The sequence below is a fragment of the Caretta caretta genome, chromosome 1 (assembly GCF_965140235.1).
Source record: "Caretta caretta isolate rCarCar2 chromosome 1, rCarCar1.hap1, whole genome shotgun sequence".
NCBI classification, from domain to species: Eukaryota; Metazoa; Chordata; order Testudines; family Cheloniidae; genus Caretta; species Caretta caretta.
This window is the reverse complement of record NC_134206.1, coordinates 255392183-255416071: the sequence shown is the minus strand read 5'-3', so window position 1 is coordinate 255416071 and position 23889 is coordinate 255392183. Positions and strand designations below refer to the sequence as shown.

The 23889-nt window shown below is 43.7% G+C and overlaps 2 protein-coding genes across 2 annotated transcripts in view; one reads left to right on the top strand and one right to left on the bottom strand.

Moving 5' to 3' along the window:
* The window catches only part of CRY1 (cryptochrome circadian regulator 1), an 82252-nt gene extending 77142 nt beyond the window's left edge, over positions 1-5110 (bottom strand). Inside the window, exon 1 of the mRNA XM_048832314.2 lies at positions 4606-5110. Within this exon, the coding sequence (XP_048688271.1) occupies positions 4606-4763 (158 nt within the window). The 5' untranslated portion in view covers positions 4764-5110. The remainder of the gene's footprint in view (positions 1-4605) is intronic.
* Positions 5111-15487: 10377 nt separating this feature from the next.
* MTERF2 (mitochondrial transcription termination factor 2) lies at positions 15488-22824 on the top strand. Its single transcript, XM_048832303.2, has 2 exons — positions 15488-15834; positions 19708-22824. Exon 2 carries the CDS (start codon positions 19722-19724, stop codon positions 20904-20906), a length of 1185 nt encoding a protein of 394 aa, XP_048688260.1. The 5' UTR covers positions 15488-15834; positions 19708-19721; the 3' UTR covers positions 20907-22824.
* Positions 22825-23889: the final 1065 nt, after the last annotated feature.

Here is a 23889-nt window from a genome sequence, read left to right as displayed (position 1 = left end):
GTGGTGGGGTAGGGGCTTCTGCCCAGTGGCGAAGGGGGTCTCAGGGCTTCAGCCCCATGGGGCGCACCTGCTGGGGCTTGGGTCTTCAGCAGGAGCAGGGGTGAAGCCCAGAGTCCTGGCAGCTGTGCCCCAGCTCTCAAACTTCTGAAGATCATCATGGAGGGTCAGTAAGTTTGGCCACGCTGATATATATCAATGCCAGAAATGAGACATCATAACTCTGATATCAAGGAGTTAAGGCCAAGTGGCAAGATAGATATGAAGACCATGCTATGGACAAAACTTCCATTTTGAGTCTTCCTGCCCCACGCCCCATCACTTTTTACATTTATTTAATCAATCTTCTGTTAGGACAGAATCTTCCATTTGAGAATGGAAATGGAAAATTCGTTATCTAGAACCAGTACCTCTGGAATGATCAATAGGGAGATATACTTAGGTGCCAATTCAACAACTTGAGAGGCAGAATAATAATCAAAAGCATGGTATTAAGTTTTAGAGGGCATAGGAAAGAAGCCAAGAGAAAAGAGGTCAGTGAGGCCACAATACTGGTTAGTAATTATACTTGCTCAATATGACAACCACACAAAAATACTAATTCACACAAGAGTTACCTGCATGGTTAAGAGGAGAATTTCCCATACAACATCAATATATTGAAGTATGGTCTCAATTTGCCAGGTTAAAAAACCCTGAAAACCAGAAACACTGCAAATGTCTTTATTTTTCACAACTTATAAAGTGAATGGAGGAATCATGATTGATGTAAAGACAGCTATCACAATGTAATGTTATTTCCAAAACCTAATCTCTTCTCATTTCTTTTCTAGTTTTATTACAGCACCTTTTTCTAATGCCCATTCTGTTAACTATGCTTTAACTTCAAAGACAAATGAAAAACTGACAATGGTAGTCACTCCAGGTGCACTGATTTTGAATAAAAAGGTGACAGGGTATGGAAGAGAATATGGGTCACTGGTGCAGCCCTTTGCAAGACAATGATTTTTGTCTACATAAATTTCTTCAGTTTAAAACCCTCCCTCAACCCAATGCTAAACTCATGCTGATTGAAAAAAAATGGCACTGTAAATTAGCAGCAGAAAAAGGAAACTGACAAGAAATTTTTTTAAAGATTTTCAATTGCTGAGTGACCATCTGCTCCTACTTACACAGAGTTGTTTTGCCAATGCAATGCCCTTTTCTATAAAAACATAAGCAAATAACCAATAGCTGGGAAGATAAGCTGCTTGACTGTCAATTTCACCTGCTGAATGATAGCTCCAAACTGAAAGGGCCATTTTACAGGTCTCGTGTGCACATACTGCAGCTGCTAAAAAAATGAAAACAAAGTTTTGAAAAAAATTTAAATTGTTTTCATTTAGTTCAAAACAAATTTAGTTGTTTTTTATAAACGTATTGAAATCATTTTGGTAAATAGTTTTTGAGACTGGTTTTGTTGTTACCTTAATGGTGGTTGTAAATTTTACTTGAAAAAGCTTTAATAAAACACATAATACAGAACTATGAAGCAGAAGGCAGTGTATCTGGTACACAAACTGTGTTTATAGCAAGAGCCATATAGGCACTGAAATCTGAAGCAATTCAAATGGTCTTGAGACTAGAGGATGCTGCAGTATCTGGAACTAGTTCTGGGAGATCTCTGATCTTGTTGGAGAGGTGGAAGATTAGTACAGAGCAGGCATTCTTCCTTGAAAAAAAAAAATTCTCCAATGTCCTATCTATGTTTTTCTTTTAGACTAAGTTCTTCAGAGCAGGGATTGACTTTGTCTTCTGTACAGCACTAAGAATATTTTTAGACTAAGCAAGCTAACACGTGTGCTAAATGTGAGTAATATATGTTATATACATATAATTGTATTCTGAATGGTTGCCAGAAACCCAGGGGCCATTAGTATTTATATTAATGAGGCTCTTCTTCTTTAGTAGGTCCCATGAAGTTCACACCTGCTCACAGATCACAAGCATCCATGCTGCGTGCTGATCTTTTACAGACTAGAGACTACAGGAGTAGGAAAGCATGTCTTGATTTGTTTTTCCATATTATTACATATTTCAGGATGTTTAACATTCTTAATTCATACTCCACTAATTAACAAATTTAGGAACCTGTGAAGTATTTTAAACATCAGACTTGCCTTATCCCTTTAGGCTGGCTCCATTCTCCAGCAGATAGAATGATCAGGAAATATAATTTCACAGCTTGTAGTGGCACGTACGTAGTTCCACCATAAAAGCAGAAATCTCTAAACTGTTTATAAAGCTACAAGATATTTTTCAGTAGAAAGCATCTGCTGAAAACAACTTGTAAAGACAATGGTCAATCCCATTCAGAACGAGTGTCCAGCAACAACTGTATTTAAACTGCATAATTCTAAGTTAATGGTTAATGCACGTTTATCAACAAAAATGAAATATTATAGGAAGGGTACTCTAATACTTCCACCTTCTCAAGACTATAATTAGGACTACCATGAGCAGAAGTTGGCAACTTCCAAACATTTAAAGAAGTTAGCTTGTCCATGAAGTACTCTGATGTCCTTAGAGAAAATTATATAAAATAAAAGGAAGGTCTTGTAGAGAAGACTCTAAACTGGTAGCCTACTAAATCCACATTCTCCTCTTAACTCTGCCATACATTCCTTGTATAACTTTGGATAAGTTCATCTTTCTGTACCTCAGTTTCATTATTTGTAAAGTGAAGTTAACACTTCTCAACGCTACGGTTCTGTGGAGGCTAAATTAGCATTCAGCAAAGCGCTTGTAATCTTTGGATGGATGATGCTACATGAATTCCAAGACACTATCAGTTTATTAGAAAAGAAAAACCTTTCAGACAAATACTTAAGTTTCACGTAAGCTCATCATTTTGTATATATAACCTATTCTCACTACCCTCTCCCTTACTTCTTTTCTTGCTAGGTCATCTCTTTATTATACAGGTATCTGTCATAGCTCCATAGTTAAAATAAAGTGAAAAACTCAAAGCAGGATTCAACCTCTTTGACTACAAGTTAGGTGTGTGATTCCCAGGTCAAATACCTATATTCATACTAGCTTTCATCTGAATGTGCTACACTACTATTTTTAGCATGCTAGCTCAGATGAGAGCTATGGCAAGTGTGAAGATGTAGCCATTGTTTGGTATGAAGTTGGTTAAATTTGCATCTTCCTGAAAATGACATCACTTATACTTTTCAGGATTGAATGAATTTTCTGAGAATTTACATATAAATCTGTTAAGCAGTGTCAAAAATATTAAAAAGCTCTTTCATGAATTCAATACCTGGTATCAGTGCATTTTTTGTCTCAAAATAATCTCAGCTCAGGATTTTACGGGAGGTAACTGGTCCACTCTACTCAGCACCAGTGAGGCCTTAGCTGAAGCTAAGACATCCAAGTCCGGGAGTCAAATGAACACATGGGGAAAAGCCCAGAACAAAAGTGACATTCGTTTTTCTAAACCTTTTCTTTTCCTCATAGCTATAAAAAACTGTTCATGTTTAGTGTGGAGGGGGAAAAAAAATAAAAAGACTGATGGGGTCCTGACAGTCCTCAAAAAGGTTAAGGGCTGTTATAAAATGGATGACAGGTTTCAGAGGAACAGCCGTGTTAGTCTGTATTCGCAAAAAGAAAAGGAGTACTTGTGGCACCTTAGAGACTAACCAATTTATTTGAGCATGAGCTTTCGTGAGCTACAGCTCACTTCATCAGATGTATACCGTGGAAACTGCAGCAGACTTTATATACACACAGAGAATGGATGGTGATCAACTGATCTCTGTGGCCACTGAAGGTAGCAATGATCAGCTCTCTCTTCAGCAAGGGAGATTTAGGTTACGTATTAAGAAAAACTTTCTAACTATAAGGATAGCTATGTTCTGAAATAGGCTTCCAAGGCAGGTTGTGAAATCCCCATCACTGGAGGTTTTTAAGAACAGGTTAGACAAACACCTGCTTCCAGAGATGGTCTCGGTTTACAGCACAGGCGGCTGGACTAGATGACCTCTTGAGGTCCCTGCCAGCTCTGCATTTCTATGATTTAGATGGTAAGCTCTTTGGACTTGCATACACTAGTTTCTTTCCCTAAAGTTTCCAGTCACTGCTACCAGCAATATCCCTCTACTGGAAGTCACCGTGGCTGCAGCCACGAGTATTTTACCCAAGTCATCTAGATCTAGATTTCCTTGAGTCATGATTACACAACACAGTGAATTAAAAGCCAGGGGCTAGCATGAGTGCTCCAGGGTTGCGGGGACTCAGTTATTTGGGGCAGGGGCAGATTTTGTTTTGAAGGGGGAAAGCTCCTGGCACTCTGGGCGGTGAACGTTACCGCTCCGGGACGCTCAGCCCGGGGTCTTGGCTGCGGGCCGCCCAGCAGCCGGGTGACAGCACAGCTGGGAGCAGTCAGGAGGCGGGGGGCGGGCGGCGTTGCTGGGGCTGGCACAGCAGGCCGGTAGCGCAGGCTGGGGATGGCTCACCGCTGTCTGAGCCGCGGGGAGGCAGGGCCAATTAGAGCGAGGGCGGGCGGCACCGTGACCGCGTATGTAACCCGAGGACTATGCCGGGCCGGGCCCGCTCACTCACCGCCACCGGTTGATGCCCACGTTGGAGGAGCCCGCGAACCAGGGGTCGAGGATGTAGACGCAGCGCACGCTGTCGGCGCCCTGGATGCACTCCCGCAGCGCCGGGTTGTCGTGGAGCCGCAGCCCCTTGCGGAACCAGTGCACGGCGTTCACCCCCATGGCCGGCGGGCGCGATCCCTCACGGAGCGGCGGGTTCAGGAAGAGCCGCCGCGGCTCATGCCGGCCTCGGCTTCTTCTCTCCCGCGCAGCCCTAAAGCGGTGCGAACCCCGGCCCCGCCGCGGCAGGGGGCGTGACACGGAGCGGTAACGCTGTTGCCGGGTCGCTCCCTCGGCTTGGCGATCGTCCGTTGGCGCTAGGACCCCGCGGAGGCGACAGCGGGACCGGCCGCCTAAGGGGGACACATCACCCCGAAGCCTTCGCGCCCACTCCGAGAGGCCGCGCGCTGCCACAGGTGACGGTTAGCGGCGCGCGGGACGTCACGCTCCAAGCGGCTGTCGCTTCCTCGCCGCTTGCCCTGTGACTGCACCGGACTCAGCCGCTGACGGAAATCGTTAGGCCCCGCCCCTGCCTTCCTATTGGCTGCTACCGCCCCACCTGACCAGCCGCCCTCACGTTCCTAAAGTGTGTTTACTACCCTGCGCGGATGGGAAAGGGGGGCGCGCGGGCCGAGGGGCTCGATGACAGAAGCGACAGGAACTGTCGAGCTAAAGGCACACAACCGAGCCCGTTCCCGTGAACAAATCCGCCCGTCTGCCCGGCTCGGTAACCGAACTGAGGAGGGTAGGGGGCGGCACCTTCAGGACTGCGAGCCCCCACCTTTTTCGTAGCGAGGGCGGAGAAGCCCGGATGAGCACGGGGCTGCGAGGAGGCTCCGGGCGCGACAAGCGCGTGCCTTCAGTTGGCGGCAGAAACGTCTCTTTGTGCGCGTGCTCCCCTGCTAGGGCTGGGGGACATTCTAGTGAGGGGCGGAAGGGCGCGCCGCGCGCGTGCACGCTGGGGAGTGGGGGCGGTAAATGGGCTGTCATGTAGAGAATCCTGTGTACGTCAGAGGCCCGGATCCCACCGCGCTGCCCACGTCGTTGCGGGGGGAGGGGGAGCGCGCCCGCAGGGACACGGGCTGGCGCTTACATAACTGAGCGGCACGAGGCACGCCGTGAACGCGACAGCGCCCAGCTTCCTGCGGGGCCCGCTGTTCCATGCCCCTACCCCTGCCAGCGTCGACGTCATCCGGACCGCGCGTGACCCCTTTCCTGCTTGCGCTGGTGGCCCGAGCGGTACAGGCAGGAGCCCAGCAGCCCTACACCCCGGCATTCAGGGTGGTGCTTATACCGAGCAGAGCTGTGCCCCGGACTGCTTCTTCCGGAGAGCCAGAGAGAGCGAGCAATCAGCGTCCTTCCTCTGCCCCTCCCGCCACCCCGTTACGAAAGCGGTGCTGGCACTAGGGGTACTGCCATTCTGCCCTGGCTTGAAGTAGTTGCCAGTACATACGGGGTTTATAGTTTGGCTAAATGGCTCTCAGCATCCCAACTATACACATTGTTCCAGCGCCCCTCCATTAACCCATTTTCTTTGGAAGCAGGGTGTGTGTGAATTATACTAAGTACTATTGTGTATGGTACTATTTAAAAGGATTTTATTTTTCCTTAATCCCAAAGACTCCCCCACCCTCAGGGTGCATATTTCCCAGTGCACTACACCCCACCTTGCCCATTGTCACTGGTCACTCAAATCCTGCTGGCTCCCCCTTGAGGCTATCATTAGAATTGTGTCTCCCCCCAGTGGAACCCTTTCCCCCTCATTCCCCCCAGCCCAGTTCGCCCCTGCACAGGGGGGCAAGGGGAGATGCCAGCCCACTGTTTCTCTGCACCACACAGCACTTTTTCAAAAAAGTTGGCAAGAGCAAATGGGATAAATGCTCACTTTTGCCAAAGAAGTCGGGATGGCTGGGACAGGCTTAAAAAAGGGACTGCCAGCCAAAGCAGAACATATGGTCACCCTATAAAACACCACCTTTTATTTGCACAGTTTCAAGTATCAGAGGGGTAGCTGTGTTAGTCTGGATCTGTAAAAGCGGTAAAGAGTTCTGTGGCACCTTATAGACTAACAGACATATTGGAGCATAAGCTTTCTTGGGTGAATACCCACTTCGTCATATTCACCCATGAAAGCTTATGCTCCAATATGTCTGTTAGTCTATAAGGTGCCACAGGACTCTTCGCTGCTTTTGCGCGGTTTGTAATCCACCCACTGCTACACTGGGCTAGCACATAACCCAGAAAGTGAAATAATTAGAAATAAAGGCAAAACTGTGGGCATGGCTGTGCTACAGCTGACTAGCTTCCCTCAGCCTAGCCAGATCTAGGTCAGCTTAACTACGGCACTCAGTGTGAATATTTCACACCTCTGAGCAACATAGCTATGTCGATCTAATTTATTAGCATAGACTAGACCTAATTCAGGTTCATTGCTCCTAGTGAATGATCTGCTGAAAGAAAAACCAAAAACCAAAAACAACCCAGTAAAGATACCAAGAAGTTAATTTTATAATCAACTTTAATAAAAAAACTTGTGTTCCTTTAAATACACCTTTAATTACCAAGGAAAGATTTCCCCTAACCCATCTGAGACACTTCTCAAATTTGCCTTTATATATTTTTTATTTGTACTTTTGTAATTACTTTCCATACTTTAGCTGTTTCTTGTTCAAAAGAGCTTTCATGTTTAAGAGCAGTATAAGCTCAGACATCATTGTTACGAAGAGAGCAGGAACACATAAAGGAGACCTTAAGCAGAATGACAGGTTTCAGAGTAGCAGCCGTGTTAGTCTGTATTCGCAAAAAGAAAAGGAGTACTTGTGGCACCTTAGAGACTAACAAATTTATTTGAGCATAAGCTTTCATGAGCTACAGCTCACTTCATCGGATGCATTCACCTTAAGCAGAATAAAATTCTAACCAAAGATGAAGAGAATTCATTAATTGAAATAGGTCATGTTTTAAAACGTATCCTCTACAAGCAGAGCTTTGTAAATTAGCATTTAAGGCAGTTGAATATAGTGTCATGGTATTGACCCACTTGTCTCACAATAGGAAGTCCTTTTTTAATGGAACAGGTTAAAATGTTTCTCTTTTGTTTAAACTAGAGAGATACATGTATAACTAGTACAAGCCCCAGGTAATCCTGAGTGACAGCTAAGCATGTTCTTCAAAAGAATGATGAATGTATTTTTGTCTTTTTTTTTAAGTGTAGTTAAGATATGCAGACTTTGCGCAGCTGTTGGGAACTGCATGTGATACAATCTGGCTCAAGATTTTCAAACACAACGAAGAAGGGACATGATAATATACAAAATAATGGTAAATAAAGGTATACCGGGAATTTTTTGTTCAGCATGTCTCATTGTACAAGAACAAGGGGACACTCAGTGAATCATAGAGATGTAGGGCTGAAAGGGACCTCGAGAGGTCATTCAGTCCAGTCATCCACACTGGGGCAGGACCAAGTATACCTAGACCATCCCTGGCTGTGTTTGTCTACCCTGTTCTTAAAAATCTCCAAGATGAGGATTCCACAGCCTCCCTTCACCTATTCCAGGGCTTAATTACCCTTAGAGTTTTCTTACTATTAACCTAAATCTCCCTTTCTGCAGTTTAATCAGATCATTTCTTGTCCTGTCTTCAGTTGACATGGAGAAAATTGCTCACAGTCTTTCTTGTAACAGCCATTAACATATTTGAAGACTTACCAGGTCCTGTCCTCAATCTTTTCCTCATGACTAAGCATGACTTTTTTTTTTTTTTTTTTTTTTTTTTTAAGAACTTTTGCTCCTAGGTCAGGTTTTCTAAACTTACTGTCAAGGTTCCTCCCCCACTCTGAACTCTAGGGTACAGATGTGGGGACCTGCATGAAAAACCTCCTAAGCTTATCTTTACCAGCTTAGGTCAAAACTTCCCCAAGGTACAAAATATTACACCCGTTATCCTTGGAATGGCCGCTACCACCACCAAACTAATACTGGTTACTGGGGAAGAGCTGTTTGGACGCATCTTTCCCCCCAAAATACTTCCCAAAACCTTGCACCCCACTTCCTGGACAAGGTTTGGTAAAAAGCCTCACCAATTTGCCTAGGTGACTACAGACCCAGACCCTTGGATCTTAAGAACAATGAACAATCCTCCCAACACTTGCACCCCCCCTTTCCTGGGAAATGTTGGATAAAAAGCCTCACCAATTTGCATAGGTGACCACAGACCCAAACCCTTGGATCTGAGAACAATGAAAAAGCATTCAGTTTTTACAAGAAGACTTTTAATAAAAAATAGAAGTAAATAGAAATAAAGAAATCCCCCCTGTAAAATCAGGATGGTAGATATCTTACAGGGTAATTAGATTCAAAAACATAGAGAACCCCTCTAGGCAAAACCTTAAGTTACAAAAAAGATGCACAGACAGAAATAGTTATTCTATTCAGCACAATGCTTTTCTCAGCCATTTAAAGGAATCATAATCTAACACATACCTAGCTAGATTACTTACTAAAAGTTCTAAGACTCCATTCCTGTTCTGTCTCTGGCAAGAGCAGCATACAGACAGACACAGACCCTTTGTTCCTCTCCCTCCTCCCAGCTTTTGAAAGTATCTTGTCTCCTCATTGGTCATTTTGGTCAGGTGCCAGCGAGGTTACCTTTAGCTTCTTAACCCTTTACAGGTGAGAGGAGCTTTCCCCTGGCCAGGAGGGATTTCAAAGGGGTTTACCCTTCCCTTTATATTTATGACACTTACCGTTTTTGTTTTTCTTCTCTAGACTGCGTATATTTTGTCTACATCTTTCTTGAAGTGTCTCACCAAAAACTGGACACAGTACTCCAGTAGAGACCTCATCAGTGAAGAGTAGAAAGGAACAATTAGCTCTCATGTCTTACATATGATGTTCCTGTTAATGCATCCCAGAAACTAGAAGATGGCAAATTGAAAACTGATAAAAGGAAGTATTTTCATACAATGCAGGTTAGTCTGTGGAACAGTCAGAGACCAGGACATAGGCATTCATGCCTAGTGGTTGGAACAGGAGTCAGTCAGCCAGGAATAGAAACCCAGGTCAGAGCCAAATTGAGAAATTGGAGCCAAGGCTCCTAGCTGGGTTACCTGGAGTAGAGAAGCAAAGGAAAGGCTGGGTACAAGCAAGAGCTATTGCAGCTGTGGGCAAATGCTTTGAGCAGGCACCAAACTGCTGGTGCTGGGCTAGAGAGCTATTCTGCCAACTCTAGCTACTCCACCTGATTAGTAGGGAATCAAGCAATCTGCTACAGCAGGGGTCGGCAACCTTTCAGAAGTGGTGGGCCGAGTCTTCATTTATTCACTCTAATTTAAGGTTTCACGTGCCAGTAATACATTTTAACATTTTTAGAAGGTCTCTTTGTATAAGTCCGTAATATATAACTAAACTATTGTTGTATGTAAAGTAAATAAGGTTTTTAAAACATTTAAGAAGCTTCATTTAAAATTAAAATGCAGAGCCCCCCGGACCGGTGGCCAGGACCCGGGCAGTGTGAGTGCCACTGAAAATCAGCTCGCATGCTGCCAGTGGCACTCTTTAGGTTGCCCAGTGACTGACTCTGCTGCAGGCCCTGATTCCAGATTGGAACTGAACAGATTTAATAATTTTATTTGAGATAATGTTGAAATAAGGAACGGTACAGAGTTCAAGCATAGGAGTTTCTGGTCGTCAGGGGATAAGGTACAGATTATCGAGGGGTGCAAAATGCGTTTTAGGAGCTGGTGGAGCAAGGATCACATAATAATCTGCAAACTCCCCGACTGGGGGAAAAGTTTAACCGGTCAGAGTACAGACATCGAGATATGGGGTAAGTTATCCACACAACAGCTACATTCGGTATGCTGGGTATAGTGAGTGAATACGGGGGTGGGGATGGGTCTACCCTCATTTGGTAGGGTTTAATGTACAGCGGGTTTACGGTTCCAGTTCATACGGTCCGATGGGGAAGGCCTCTCAGTCTCTTTCCCACAGTGTGTGCACAGTGTCGTACCGGCTCACTCCTCCTGGTACTGTCGGTGGCCGGTGATGTGCTCGATATAGATGTCCCTGGACCATCGGATGGTGTCCGAGACCATGAGGCGCCGCATGAGCCGTGCGTAGCGTCTACCGATCCCGCAGGTCCGCAGCACACGCTTGTTGCAGGGGTCCCAAGCGCCCAGGGCTCCGACAATCAGGGCGTCCAGCTGCACCTCGTAGCCCTTCGCTCTCAGGGTGTCGGCCAGAGGGGCGTATTTTTCCAGTTTCCGAGCTCGAGCTTCTCGGAAGGCCGGGGTCCTGTTCTCGAAAGGGACCGTAATGTCGACGAGGATGATCTTTTTCTGGGTTTCGTTGGTGACGACCACGTCGGGTCGTAGCGGGCTGTCGGTACCGGAGATGGCGCAGTTCACGGCGACCTCCCCCAGGCTAGGTGAGATGGCTTTCACCAGGCGGTTCTGGATGGCGTTGTGGCGCAGCTGCCAGGCTCTGGAGTGGGGCTTGCAGCTGCACAGGACGTGGGGCAGGGTCTCGTTGGAGTAGCCGCACTTCCTGCAACGCTTGTCTCGGTTCCCGTGGCGGACGGCTCCGTTGAGCGGGACGCAGTTGAGCCGGGCGCGGTGGATGAACCGCCAGTCGGCGAAGCGGGTGAAGCCGCCCCCGGCGAGGAAGTGGTTGCTGGCGTCCCACTTGCTGGTCAGTTCGAAGGCTTTTCCCTGGTCCGGCTTGCGCTTCAGGGCTTCTACGTACAGCGAGTGGGTGGCTGCCTTCAGGGTCTTTTCCAGCAGGCCCCTGGCGCTCGGGGTGACGATGGTGTTGCCCTCGGACCCGATCTGTGGCACCAGGACACCCAGCTCCTGGCGCTCCTCACACCACTCCCAGCGGCAGCCGATGCGTTTCCCCAGGCGGCGCGTGGCGTTGCGGGCGCGGGACCACAGCGAAGCGATGTCGCCCCCATCTCGGCCGAATTCGCCGTCCAGGGAACCGCTCAGGAAGCTGGCGGTGTCTTGGCTGGACGGGGCTCTACTGATCCGCTTTTTACTAAATAGTATAATTGAGCCCAAGAGTTTAGCAGACTTAAAACAGTGATTACACATGTCAAAGTTTGACTCAGACTCACAATTTATCAGACCACTCTGTTTTATTAACAAAGCTGCTCTGCTAATACATTTAGAAGTGAGCCCCCCGAGTGGGGCTTGTGTCTTTTAATTTATACAGTTTTTTGGAGAACAAGTTACAGAGAAGTTACAGACAAAAGAAGAAAAAGATTTTAGTCACCACCCTTCGAGATCCCTGAGACCAGTCACGTATCTTCAATTACCTGCCACCCTTAACAATCTCCTTTAACAGCTTCCAGTTAACTTAACTAATTGCCCTTCACACCTTCCATTCTGATGCCTGCTTCTTAGACGTGCTGGCTCTATCTTAATTGCTTATCCATTCAAAAGCTAACTGTCCCTACGTGTGCTCCCTCAGATACTTTGTAACATGTTTTGGCATGCCCTCTCATATACAATGTATCCAGCATGTCCCCTTATACAATGTTATACTTCCACACACATTTACTAAAACATAATATACAGCAGTAAGTACCAAATAAAAAGCCATGAATTTTGGAAGAGATATAAACCCTCATGCTTCAGGACTAAAGGCAACCAATAATTATAGGTTGCGTAAGAGGAAATTTATCCTGCCTCTTACAGGTCTTTTAGCACCTTCCTCTGAAGCATCTGGTGTTGGCCATTGTCCATAACAAACTATTGAATTAGCTGGACCACTGGTCTGATTTAGTATAGCAATTCATGTGTTCCTCACACAGGTGCTGTTGGTGGAGTACTGAAAACAGTTTCACATAGTAATTTTAACTTTTTCTGCTGCTTTTGCAGTTTTGCATTAAAGGATGGACAACAACATGAAGTGTGTGCTGATTACAAATAAAAATAATTACACAAGAGTATCCTGCCTCTATTCACCTGTTTCTCTCCCAATAAGGAATGAACCCAGACCAGAAGTCCCTACTTAACTACTTAGAAGCAGAACACTATTTTTTAAAAAAAAACCACCTAATTATTTGTTCTCCACTGAAGTAGATTTTTGTCAATAGAGTAATAGTGTATTGTAGAAAGGTGGACTCACTATTGGCATGCCCCTTTGCAGCTGGGTGTGGCATAGCAGCTATCCTTTCTAGCAACCTCTGTCTACTTCAGTGGTCTCTTCTCATGACATAGCCCTCTAGTCAGGTCACATCACATTTAAGTCCATCCCTTCTGCAGTAACAGAAAGCCCAACAAACAGACGTTGGAACAAATAATCTCAAGACTGTGTCTCTCCAGCCCTCTGACTTGGGGCCCACTGGTCATCACACTCTCCTCTCCTTCCTAGTGGGGAACCCATGCTCACCATCTACATTGTGTTCCAATCCAGATACCCTATGTCTGCTCTGTCAGATACTTCATCACTGCCTTCCTGGACTCTTTCCTACCATTAGCCTTTCTTGAGGCATTTTCCTCAGCCCCTTCCTGGGGCCTTTGTAACAAGCAGCATCTCCCAGGGCTTCTCCCCAGAGGTCTAGTTCCTACCCTTGTGTCAGGGTCAGCCACACAAGTTTACACTAGTCCTGTGGATACGAGGTATCATCCCTCTCTGGACTTCCTCCTCACTCTCCAAGCCTTCCTGTTCCCCACAGGTCTTTCTACTCTCTACTTCCCTACTCCCCAGAAGGAGATCATTTTTCTCTCTCCCCATGCAGCCCCTCAAACTTCAGACCCAACTGCATTTTAAGATTTGCGATCACAGCCTCTTGGGATTTACTGCCTCAAGTTTCCTTTTAGCTCAGGAGGTCCTGCCTCTGGCCCTAGGCTTCGCTAACTCTTGCTCAGTACCTTCTGATTCTAGAACAAGTGAGGCCTCCACAAGCATCTCACAGCCTTTAACCCAAAAGAGAAAGCTACCTTTCTCCTAGCTCTCTTCCCTAGCCTTCCCTCTTTTAGCCTGTGCTCCTTCCTTTAAGAAAACCAAGAGGTACTGGAGCCACGGTCATAGCACCACTCAGGTTTGGCCCATCTGTGGAGGGGTGGAGAGGCCAAAACTAAAGGGAGCTGTGTCCAGCTTTACCCACTTGAAATGTTGGGAGGTATGGGCTCCTGTTAAGTGTTTCATTGCTTGTGTGGGGTACAGACACCTCAGATTTTTCCATATTATCCCTCTCCAATTCCTGAACTTTATGAAATATTATTGATATTTAAGGTACAGCAGCAGCCAGAGGCCCCCATCATGATTAGAGAGCTCTATGGTGTTTGTTGCTATACAAGCTACCACTGATCCACACAGCTTAAGAAGAGTTTGTGGGGCAAGTTTCACTCCCATTGAAGTCTATGGAAGTTTTGCCATTGACTTCAATAGAAGCATGAATGGCCTTAAGGCTTTCAAATACTGTTTCCTTATAGGCTTAACATCAAGTTCTCAAAGAAGAGGAAAAGGATAAAAATGAGGAACAGAGGCCCCAAATCACCTCTCTTTTTCCTTTCTCTCTGCCCATAACATCCACAAAGCCTGAAGGACAAGGCAAGGAGCCCAAACTTTAAATAAGATAACACTGATATTTCAAAGGGTAACAACAAGCTTAACAAAACAACTTTTTCTCATGAGCTCATTCTTTTTGGTCACATGCTTAGGGCCTATGGAAATATTCCAACTCAGTTTAAAACTAGAGTCCATCCACATCTAATCTGGGCCTATATTCCTATATAAAATGTGATTTATTGGGGTCTCTTGACCATAGAGGGAAATTGGGATGGGAGTCTCTGTTCTCTTTGGGAGACTATGAGAGAGATATTGGCCTTAATAGGCTCTTGTGGTAGGTGAAGCAGAGTATGAACTGTGAGCTATATTTAGTGCTGTGCTGGTTGGAGATATGCATGTAGAGGTTTTTATTTTTGGAACTTTACTTTTAAATAGCCTAAATTTCAAATGTTTGTTTAATAACCACATTCTAATATTTTGAAATAAAGGATATTGCTTTATTTAAAACCTTAATTCCATTTTCATGTCTGGGAATTTTATTAAATTCAGACATGCCTCAGTGCCCTAAATTGGAACATTTCTATTTAAAACTGAAACAAAACAGTTGTATCAAATGGAAGAAATATGGACATAAGTGATTCTCAGTGAGAAAGATGCTGTAGTCTGTTTGCTTATCCTTACTCTAATTAAGGAAGAAGATATATAAGCATGAGTTATAGCATACTTACATCTAGTCTAGGATGCTGTGTCCCAGGTTACCACAAGATTGGTACATTAAAGCACTGAGACTTAATTTATTAACAACTGTACCTAACAACTGTAAGCTTGACTGACTCAAAGTATTCTCCTCCTCCTTGCACTGATGGAAAACAGGACTAACTCCATCAAAACCAATGGATTTACATCAATATACAATGGTGAAAGTGAGAGAAGTCAGGCCCATCCCTGCACTGCCAGGTTATCCACATACTACTTGTCTAAATTCCCCCAAACCCATCCCAGCATGCACAAGGCCCAGTCAAACCTAGGGTGGATTCTCAGGGGATAACCTTTTTGGGTGTTCCACAGTCTTGGTCAACAATCTGGTGCAGCTGTTGCCAGGATATTATATGGGGGTAACCAGCAAAGCTGAAATTGTAGGAGCAGATTCAGCTCTGGTTTATCCTACAGAAGTAAAGATAGCTTCTCCTCTTAGCCACCAACTGCTCCTAGGACAGCCCATAGTAAAACATTGGCTATTTTACGGTGATCTGTGCAATGCACTTCTGAGGAGTCTAAAGGTGCCTCACTATTGCCCTCCTCACTCAGACACACCCTAGTCCCCCTCCCCCAGCTATCCTTAAATTACCCGGGCGCAGGCTACCCTGCTGGGGCCTGGGTTCGTTGCATTCATTTTATGCAAACATCCCAGTGGCGATTTACAAGTTTCATGCTAATTTTTAAGGGCCAGATCCTGGGCGCCACTGGCGAAAGGCCCCACCTTGGCAGCTCAGCGGGGCAGGGGAGTTCCCAGCAGGGGACGCAGCCTCCTCGCTCTTCCCCGCGGGCAACAGGGATGGGACAGGCCGCTTGAGCTCAGCCAGCGCCGTTCCCACCGGGTACAAAGGACGTGGGGGGAAGGGTTCTCTCCCTTCCCTCTTCCCACGCGTCGCCCCTCAGGAGAGCCGCCGTGAGAGGTGAGGAGCCGTCCCGGCCGAAGGGGACACAGGAGCCGAGGGGCTGAGCACGGGCGGCTGCTCCCGCAGCAGGGCGGCCCGCGCTGACTGAGGCAACCCCGCCACTGGGGAGCTCAGGCAGGGCTCGTTCCCCCCGGCGAGCACCACAGCGGGGCCCGGCCGCCTTCCCCTCCAGGCTCAGGATCCAGTGGGGTCCGCAACACCCCCCATTGCCAACATGGCGCTGGGGCTGGCCGCCCCCACCCATTCGGAGCGGGCGCAGGATCCTGGGTCACGGCCTTTTCCTCACGCGAGCGGCGGGCGGTCCAGTTATTAGCCCATCCTCGGCTCTTCTGGGTCACCCCGCGCTGAATCCCTCTCTCGAGCTGCCCCTGAGAGTTGAGGCTAGAGAGAGCCCCCCGTTTCCTGGGTACAGTGCGGGGCGGAGGGAGGCTGTAAATGGCGTTTGTTTTCCTAATTAGGTGAAGACATTTGAGCATATTGAAGGGGAAATTTCAAAAAGCAAAGCGCAGGCGTCTGAGCTGAGCGTTAGCGACTATTCCATAGTATTATTTCCAGAACTTGGTTATTTTGAAGACAGTGTTTTCCTACAAAGCCTCTTGTAAATAATGATATTCTCATCTACAGACTTTGCAATATTATTTCAATATCCAACCATAGCTTTTCCACACTTTTAGCAGGACACTATCAATTTTTAAGTTCAAATTAATGTCATGTATTACACATCCTGAGTACCCATACTAAGTATTGGGTGTTAACAAATCACATTTTTCTACTTTTTAAAAATGTTTTTCTCTTTCTTGTTTCTATGTGACCCTCACTAAACAACAGAGAAACTGACTACAGGCAAAGTAGTGTCAACAGAATAAAACTATCTAGTTTGTTTCACTTTAGTAATCTGGGGCATTTTTTATAGGTAAAACGTTGAAACAGAAGTGTAAGTTTTAAGTTGGCTGGGTCCCTTTGACAGAACCTGTGATTTATGTGCCTGACCTCAGATAAACACAGATAGCATTTACTAGGCCAAATTTCACACTTTATAATTTTGCTTAAGAAATCTATTAGATGTTATTGGAAAAGTGTTCGTGGGTAGTGTATTTATAAGTGAATATGGTGCTGAAGTCTATTCTAGTCTTTTAAGGCCTTTCTTTGACAATTTATAAGTTGGAAAATAAAAGTTGGGCTTGGCTATTTTACCAGTAAGTACTTTTATGGATCCCATTGCCAAAGTCTCCAAGCACTTTTAATAATACTTCATTTCTATGAGAGCTATGGATTGAAGGTGCTATAGTGCTTCACACAGTTTAACTAAGGCCCTGATCCTGCAAGTACTTACAATATATGCTTAAGTTTACACACCAAGTAGCTCCATTGAATTCAGTAGGACTACTCACAGTACAAAAAGTTAAGCACTTGGATAAGACTTTGCAAGATCAGGGCCTTGGGTCTTAAACCCCATGAAATATTATTCCAGTTTTTCAAGATTGGGAAACTAAAGCACAGAAAGTTGAGTGACTTGCCAACAGTTACACAGCAAGGCTTTGACAGACCTAGAAACAGACCAAGATTGCTTGAGTCCCAGTTCTGTGCTTCAGCTTGCTAGACAAGGTTTCCTTAAATTATGAAACTCTTGTGATCACATCAAAAACCTTGGATTGTGACTTTAGCATGTTCACATAGTAGACCTGGATTATGGGTAGAAATCTTATTCAGCTTCAAAAATTTGAAATAACATCAAAGAAACATACTAGTAAAAATGTTTTACATCAGTGTCCTCTTATATGTAAGGTAAATGTGCATATAATTATTTAAGAATTAGAACTAAATTTCTAAAGTATTAAAGGCTTTTTAATCTATCAGAAAAAAGGTATAACAAGCTAATAGTTAGAAGTTTAAGCTAGACAAATTCAGACAAGAACTAAGGGGTAGATTTTTAAGTGAGAACAATTAACCATTGGAATAATTTACCTAGGACTTGATGGATTCTCCATCATTTGAGGGCTTTAAAGAAATACTGGATATCTTTCTAAAAAGATATCAAACAAAAGTCAGATGCAGAAATTACTGGGGAGGGTTCTTTGTCCTGTGGTAGGTGGGAGATTAGTCTACTAGAATATCATAATGGTCTCTTCTGTCCTTAGAGCAGTGGTCCCCAAACGTTTCACAGTTGTCCCCCCCCCTCCCCCCAATCTGGTCCACATCCCTGCTCCCGGAAGCTGGGAGAGGGCCCGTAGCATGGGGGGAGGGCAAGGGGAGAGGCATGGACAGGAGTAGTGGGGGGCAGGCTTGGGGCCGGGAGTGGCACCAAGGCCGGGTCTGGGAGCCATGGTCAGGGGCCAAGGCTGGGGGCGGAGCAAGGCTGGCCTGCACTCCTTCCCCACCCCTGTGAGAGCTGGCCCAGAACCTGCAGCACCCCCCTCAAACGTTCCTCTGTGCCCCCCAATGGGGGCATGCCCCACAATTTGGGGACCACTTCCTTAAAGTCCATAAAAAATTAACATTTTTCCTGCTCTCTTTTTGATCTTTATAAGGATATTTTTAGCTGAGGAGAAACTGCTATACAGTAAAACTGACAGTACACAAAGTTTGCAAGTGCACAAACTGAATTTGATCTTTTTTGCTGACTTTCAACTATAGTAATCAGTGGTGTGTTACTTATAGCAATAATTGGTACAAAATTTTCAAACAAATATGATTTTTCAAGTTTTTACTGTCCCCTTTAGCTTCTAAAAGGTTTTGATAAAAAGTGGAAATTTAAGAAGTTTTAAAATTTATCTGATAGTGCCCTTTTGTATTTAAACACTGCTGTTCTTCCTGTTATCTCAGAATATGTGCAGCTGCATTAATGGTAACCTAACTTCAGTTAGAGTGTGGGTGGGAACACTAAGTATCCAAAACCACATTCTGATTGACTGGTTGGGTCTGTCACATCTGTGCACCAAATCCAAAGGATGCACAGATAGGAGCTCCTTTACACATAAATCCGTTTGCTCATTATATTCAACAGGTGACAGTAGAAGTTAAGTACAGAAAAAGATAAAGCAGCTGTGGGGATGAAGAAAAGGAGTTGTTTGAAGGAGAAAGAGTGATAACAATAACTCCCTCCCCAAAATGCCAAGCTGCAGTTCAGCCACTTTTAACCTACCTGACTAGTCAGAAGAAAGCTGTCTAATAGTCCAAATTATCATTTATTATAAAAAGTGAGTTCAGTGGCTTTTAGAATATATACTGCCATTGAAAGAAACGATGTCTGGGAAAAATTAAACAAATATATTCAAAGTATTTGAGAAAGGCATTTAGCTTTTCCCTCTCATTTGGTCCTTTTAATTGGAACTTGAGTTAAAAAAAAAAGAGAGAAAAAAAGGCTAAATTGCATAGAATCCCATACTTTAAATGTGCAACTGGAGAGCTACACTCTAATAGCAATAAGACACTCCCGAGTGCCCATGAGTTGGCTAATGATACATTTTTTGCATGGTTGGGTGAATCCTGCCTAGTATCTTGCAGTACATCAGAGGCATTCACCAGTAGCCTATTAATGAACACCCTTTTGGGGACTATTGATATACTAACCATGTGGGAACAGTTAAACTTGTGTGGTATTTGGGGCAGAACACTCACATTCTGCCTCATGTTCCATATATGGCATTTTGGTGTTTTATTGTTCTATTGAAGCATCCTTTGGGATGTTAGCAGGAAATTCCAGCTTTCATTCCACTTCAGAATGAATATAAGTATGTGAAAATGTTCCTTTTAGAAGTAATTGTCTCTTATAGCAGCTCAGGTTTGAACATGAATATCTTTTGAACATACCATATAAGACAGAAATTAACATTTTTCTATTTTTTGTTTTTACATTCATTTTGTATATAGTGCAGCACTCCAGAATGTTGAGAGGAATCGCTAATAGTGCAGCACACGTGTTTACATTTTCGTTGGCTAGATCTCAGCGCTGCAAACCAGTGGTGACTCTCTCGTCCCTGTGGAATAAAGTACAGGATGGAAGCTTTTTACAGCAATCTAGTTATACAACTGATATAAAATCGAAAGTGGAGAACAAAAGAACGGTGGAGAATCTCTACAGATTATCCGTTGATATTAAAAAAATTCGGAGACTAAAGGAGTGGGTCCTCTTTCAGGATGCAGCCTATGTTAAAGAAACTGCTCATACTTTACGAGAAATGGGAGCTGATAAGGCTGCCATAGCAAATATTTTGGAACGTTGCCCAGAGGCAATCCTCCGTACCCCAGCAGAGATAAACTCTCAAAGAGATCTGTGGCAATCAGTATGCCAAAATGAAAAACAACTGGTCAAATTAATAGAACAGTTTCCAGAGTCTTTTTTTACTGTTGAACATCTTGAGAACCAGAAATCTAATGTTCAGTTCTTTCAAGAGTTGGGACTGAAGAATAATATAATCACCAGGTTCTTCACAAGTGCCCCCGATATTTTTTACAAGCCTGTTGAGAAAAACAAACATATAGTAGAGACATTACAGAGAATGTATCTAAATTTAGGTGGTTCTAATGCCAATATGAAGATCTGGCTTCTGAAATTATTGAGTCAAAACCCATTTATTTTGTTAAATACCTCCACAGCAGTTCAAGAGAACTTGGAGTTTCTCCAGAAGAAAGATTTCACTGATTCTGAAGTTCTGCAACTGCTATCCAGGCTTAAAGGTTTTATTTTTAATCTTAGCCCTAACACTATGCAGAAGAGCATGTTTTTTTCCAAAGATGTTTTTAAGTGCAATGATCAAGAATTAAAAGAGCTAGTGTTGAAATGCCCCGCTCTCCTCTACAATTCTGTTCCAATTCTGGAAGAAAGACTCAAGGGACTGTTGAAGGAAGGAATTTCTGTAGATCAGATTAAAGAGACACCAGTGGTGCTGGAGCTGACAACCCAAATTATGCAGTACAGAATTAAAAAGTTAGCTGCTTTAGGATACAATATAAAAAATGGAAATCTAGAAAATTTGAATGGAACAAAGAGAGATTTTGAAGCCACTTATTGTAGGATACAAGCAAAGAGAGAGAGACCAATGTTTAATCCTGTTGCTCCTTTAGATTAATTTGAATGTCTTTATTCAAAAAGGGAACTTTATCCTTTCTTAACCTTAGCCAATTTGTAGTCTGCTGCATGAAGTTGTGGCTTTAATTCATAGCTCACTAGTACTTTTAAAAATTGTATTACAAAAAGTGACCATAATAAAAGGTTAGCAATATCATGTAAATGATAACAATAAGGACTAGGTTTTTAGATTGTATCCTAACCACACAATTTTTAAAGAAGTTTCCCCTATCAAACTGGCCACCAATTTACCTAGGTTTTTAGCAGTTGGTGTTGCACTGGCCAGTCTATGATAATGCCGAGAGCGATTATACTAACCAACAAGAAAAGTTAGCAGCATGAATTTTCAGTACTGTTCATCAGGCAGCAGGTAAGTAAAAGGCTTTCAAAAAGTCCTTTAGGTAACTGCCACTGCAACAAAGAGGCCACTGGAGGTTGAGCCCAAATTGAAGCTGGCAGTCTGATGGGGTGGAAGGAGATTACAAAACTAGAGTCTCCACTGAGAGGATGTGCAAGGACTATTTACCATATTTATGTACAATCATTACTATAAGAGGGCCCTGTCACCATCTTAGTGTGGTCTCTCATGGGGTCTCATCTTCTCCTGACTGACCTTCCTAGTTTCCTTTCAGTTAGTTCCTGGACCTTCACCTCCAATTAAGTCCATGAGCTCTTCACATTTTGGATTTGCAGTCTCTTGGTTGTTTTCTTAGAGACAGCCTGATACTATTCTTTTCTGCCTCCCTTTCCTTCTCTGTACTCTCCATTTTTTTTCTTGTTTCCTCTATTTGTTGCAGCTGTGGATGCCTGCTTCCATGATTGACAGCTGCCTGGGGTTCTGATCAAGCTGCTTGCTTATAAATAGGAAAAACCCTCCCCATCTATGCTCATTCTGGGATTTGTACACCCCATTACAGGCCCTGATCTGGTTGGGGACTCTGGGTGCTCATATAATGCAAATAAATAACAAAATGGTTCTAGAGGGTCTCTTTCGAGGTTATGAAACCTCAAGCTGGCTCCTCTTGCAGGAACTCTCTCTCTCTCTTTTTTTTTTTTTTGGCCTTGGCTTCTGTCTCTAATTCCCCCTTCTCTTCCTTGGACTAGAAAGAGAACAGGATCAGAAAGGGAATTAGCTGAGGTAAAGACTGTGCTTCCAGAAGGAAGGAGGCAAAGAAGTCTGAGGGGAAGAGTGTGGTCTTATGCCTTTTACAGTAGCTGTGGCTCAGGCACAAGTCTTTGCTTTTAAACTGGTGAACATTAAAAGTGGACAAGATATACAAACAGCCACTGCTGTTGTTTCCTAAGCATATGGAAAACTGATATCTTCGATACCATGATGTGGTAACCATTGAGAAATGCTGACCTTTTAATAGTGGCTACTGTAGGTAGTCATTAGGCTTTCTGGGTGTGAAAGAAATGGTACATGACAAAAACAGTCATTAAATGTTACCTGACAAATTAAAGTTGTCAGGGGTTTCTGCATAAGCTTTCATGAGCAAGTGGTCTGTATATATTCCTCCTTGGCAGGCAGGAGATAATGCATGAAAGAGCAGTGAGGTGAGCAACTGCTAAGAGACATGTTCCATATTTAAAATGTCTGGAAACTCAAACATTATATTCAAATAAGTGTGATCAAAAATATCAAACTGTAAATTGATTTGGTATCAAATTTCCATAAGAAAAACTTACTAAATTCTTGGGGCTCAACAATGAACCAAAATTGTTGACTACAATGGGAGTTTTTGTTGTGCATGAAATACAAGATCAGGTCTGTTCTCTTTGAAGTAACACATGAATGATTATTTTGCTTGTCATGAGTATACATTTCAGATACATGAATACAGTACAATTGACTGTAACACTTGCTACATTCGCTATATAATTAAGGACATGTTGGCAATAAATCTGGTTTTTCTTTGTTTCCTCTTATTTTCTTAGAGGTTTACAACTGCTGAGGAAACTTGGTATTGGATTATTTACTAAGATAAATACTTTTTTCCTTGCAAACAACAACCCTTCCTTTTCTGATCTGTCAATGAGGTTTAAGGATGTTGGGAGCTAATCAGTGTTATGATATAGTCCCTATCTTTCAGTACTCAAGGGACAGGGGGATTCATCCTCTATGCTAAGTAAACTGTAATTTTGTGATTGTTATGCATTTTCCCCCAGGTACAAGGAGACACTTCAGATATCCAAAAGGATGGATATAATAGGTAACACTGAACCATTGCAGCACTAAATAGACAGCCTGTTAGTTATACCTTTTGATGAAAATGGTGGCTCAGAGACAGAGGAAGAAGGGAATTTCCTGCTGGAAGTTAAATCAAGATGTAGCTGATATCTTATTTATATACTGATGTAAGAGTGTTTTCCAGTTGCCTTGAGTGCATTATGCTCAGCCTGCTATACTGCGCTCATTTAATTCTTCAGAAACATAGTGCAGCTAACTTGAGAGAATTTTTTCAGGTAATTGAATATGACTGAAGTCTCTTGCTGTTGAAAAAGCATTTGATGGTGCCTCTGGAGATTGTACTTTAAAAAAAAATTTAAGAAAGGTGGGTACGTTAGTAACTTACTTGAGTTTCTGTCTTTCAGATTGGTTAATTTAATGCTGTGTACACTCTTCAATCAGCATGAAACTGGTGTGTTGTTACTTCAGCCAGTAAGGATCACCTCTAAAAAAAATATTACTACTGTAATAATTCTCATTATCCTTCTTGAAACCTCATTTAATAGGCCCACCCATGTTACTCTATTGTGCTGTTATGCTTTCACTTTCCCAAATATAAAAAGAATTTAAATTGGTTTCCATTTTTTATCTCTCCGCATTTGTCTTCATTTTTCAGACTGCAAGATCTGCGGGCAAGGACTGTCTGTGTTTTGAACAAGTGCCAAACATGCTGACAGTTATGTTTTGCTACACAGGATTAATTTAATAATTTTGTTAAATGGGCTATCCAAATTTACGCTCCAGTCCCATTCCA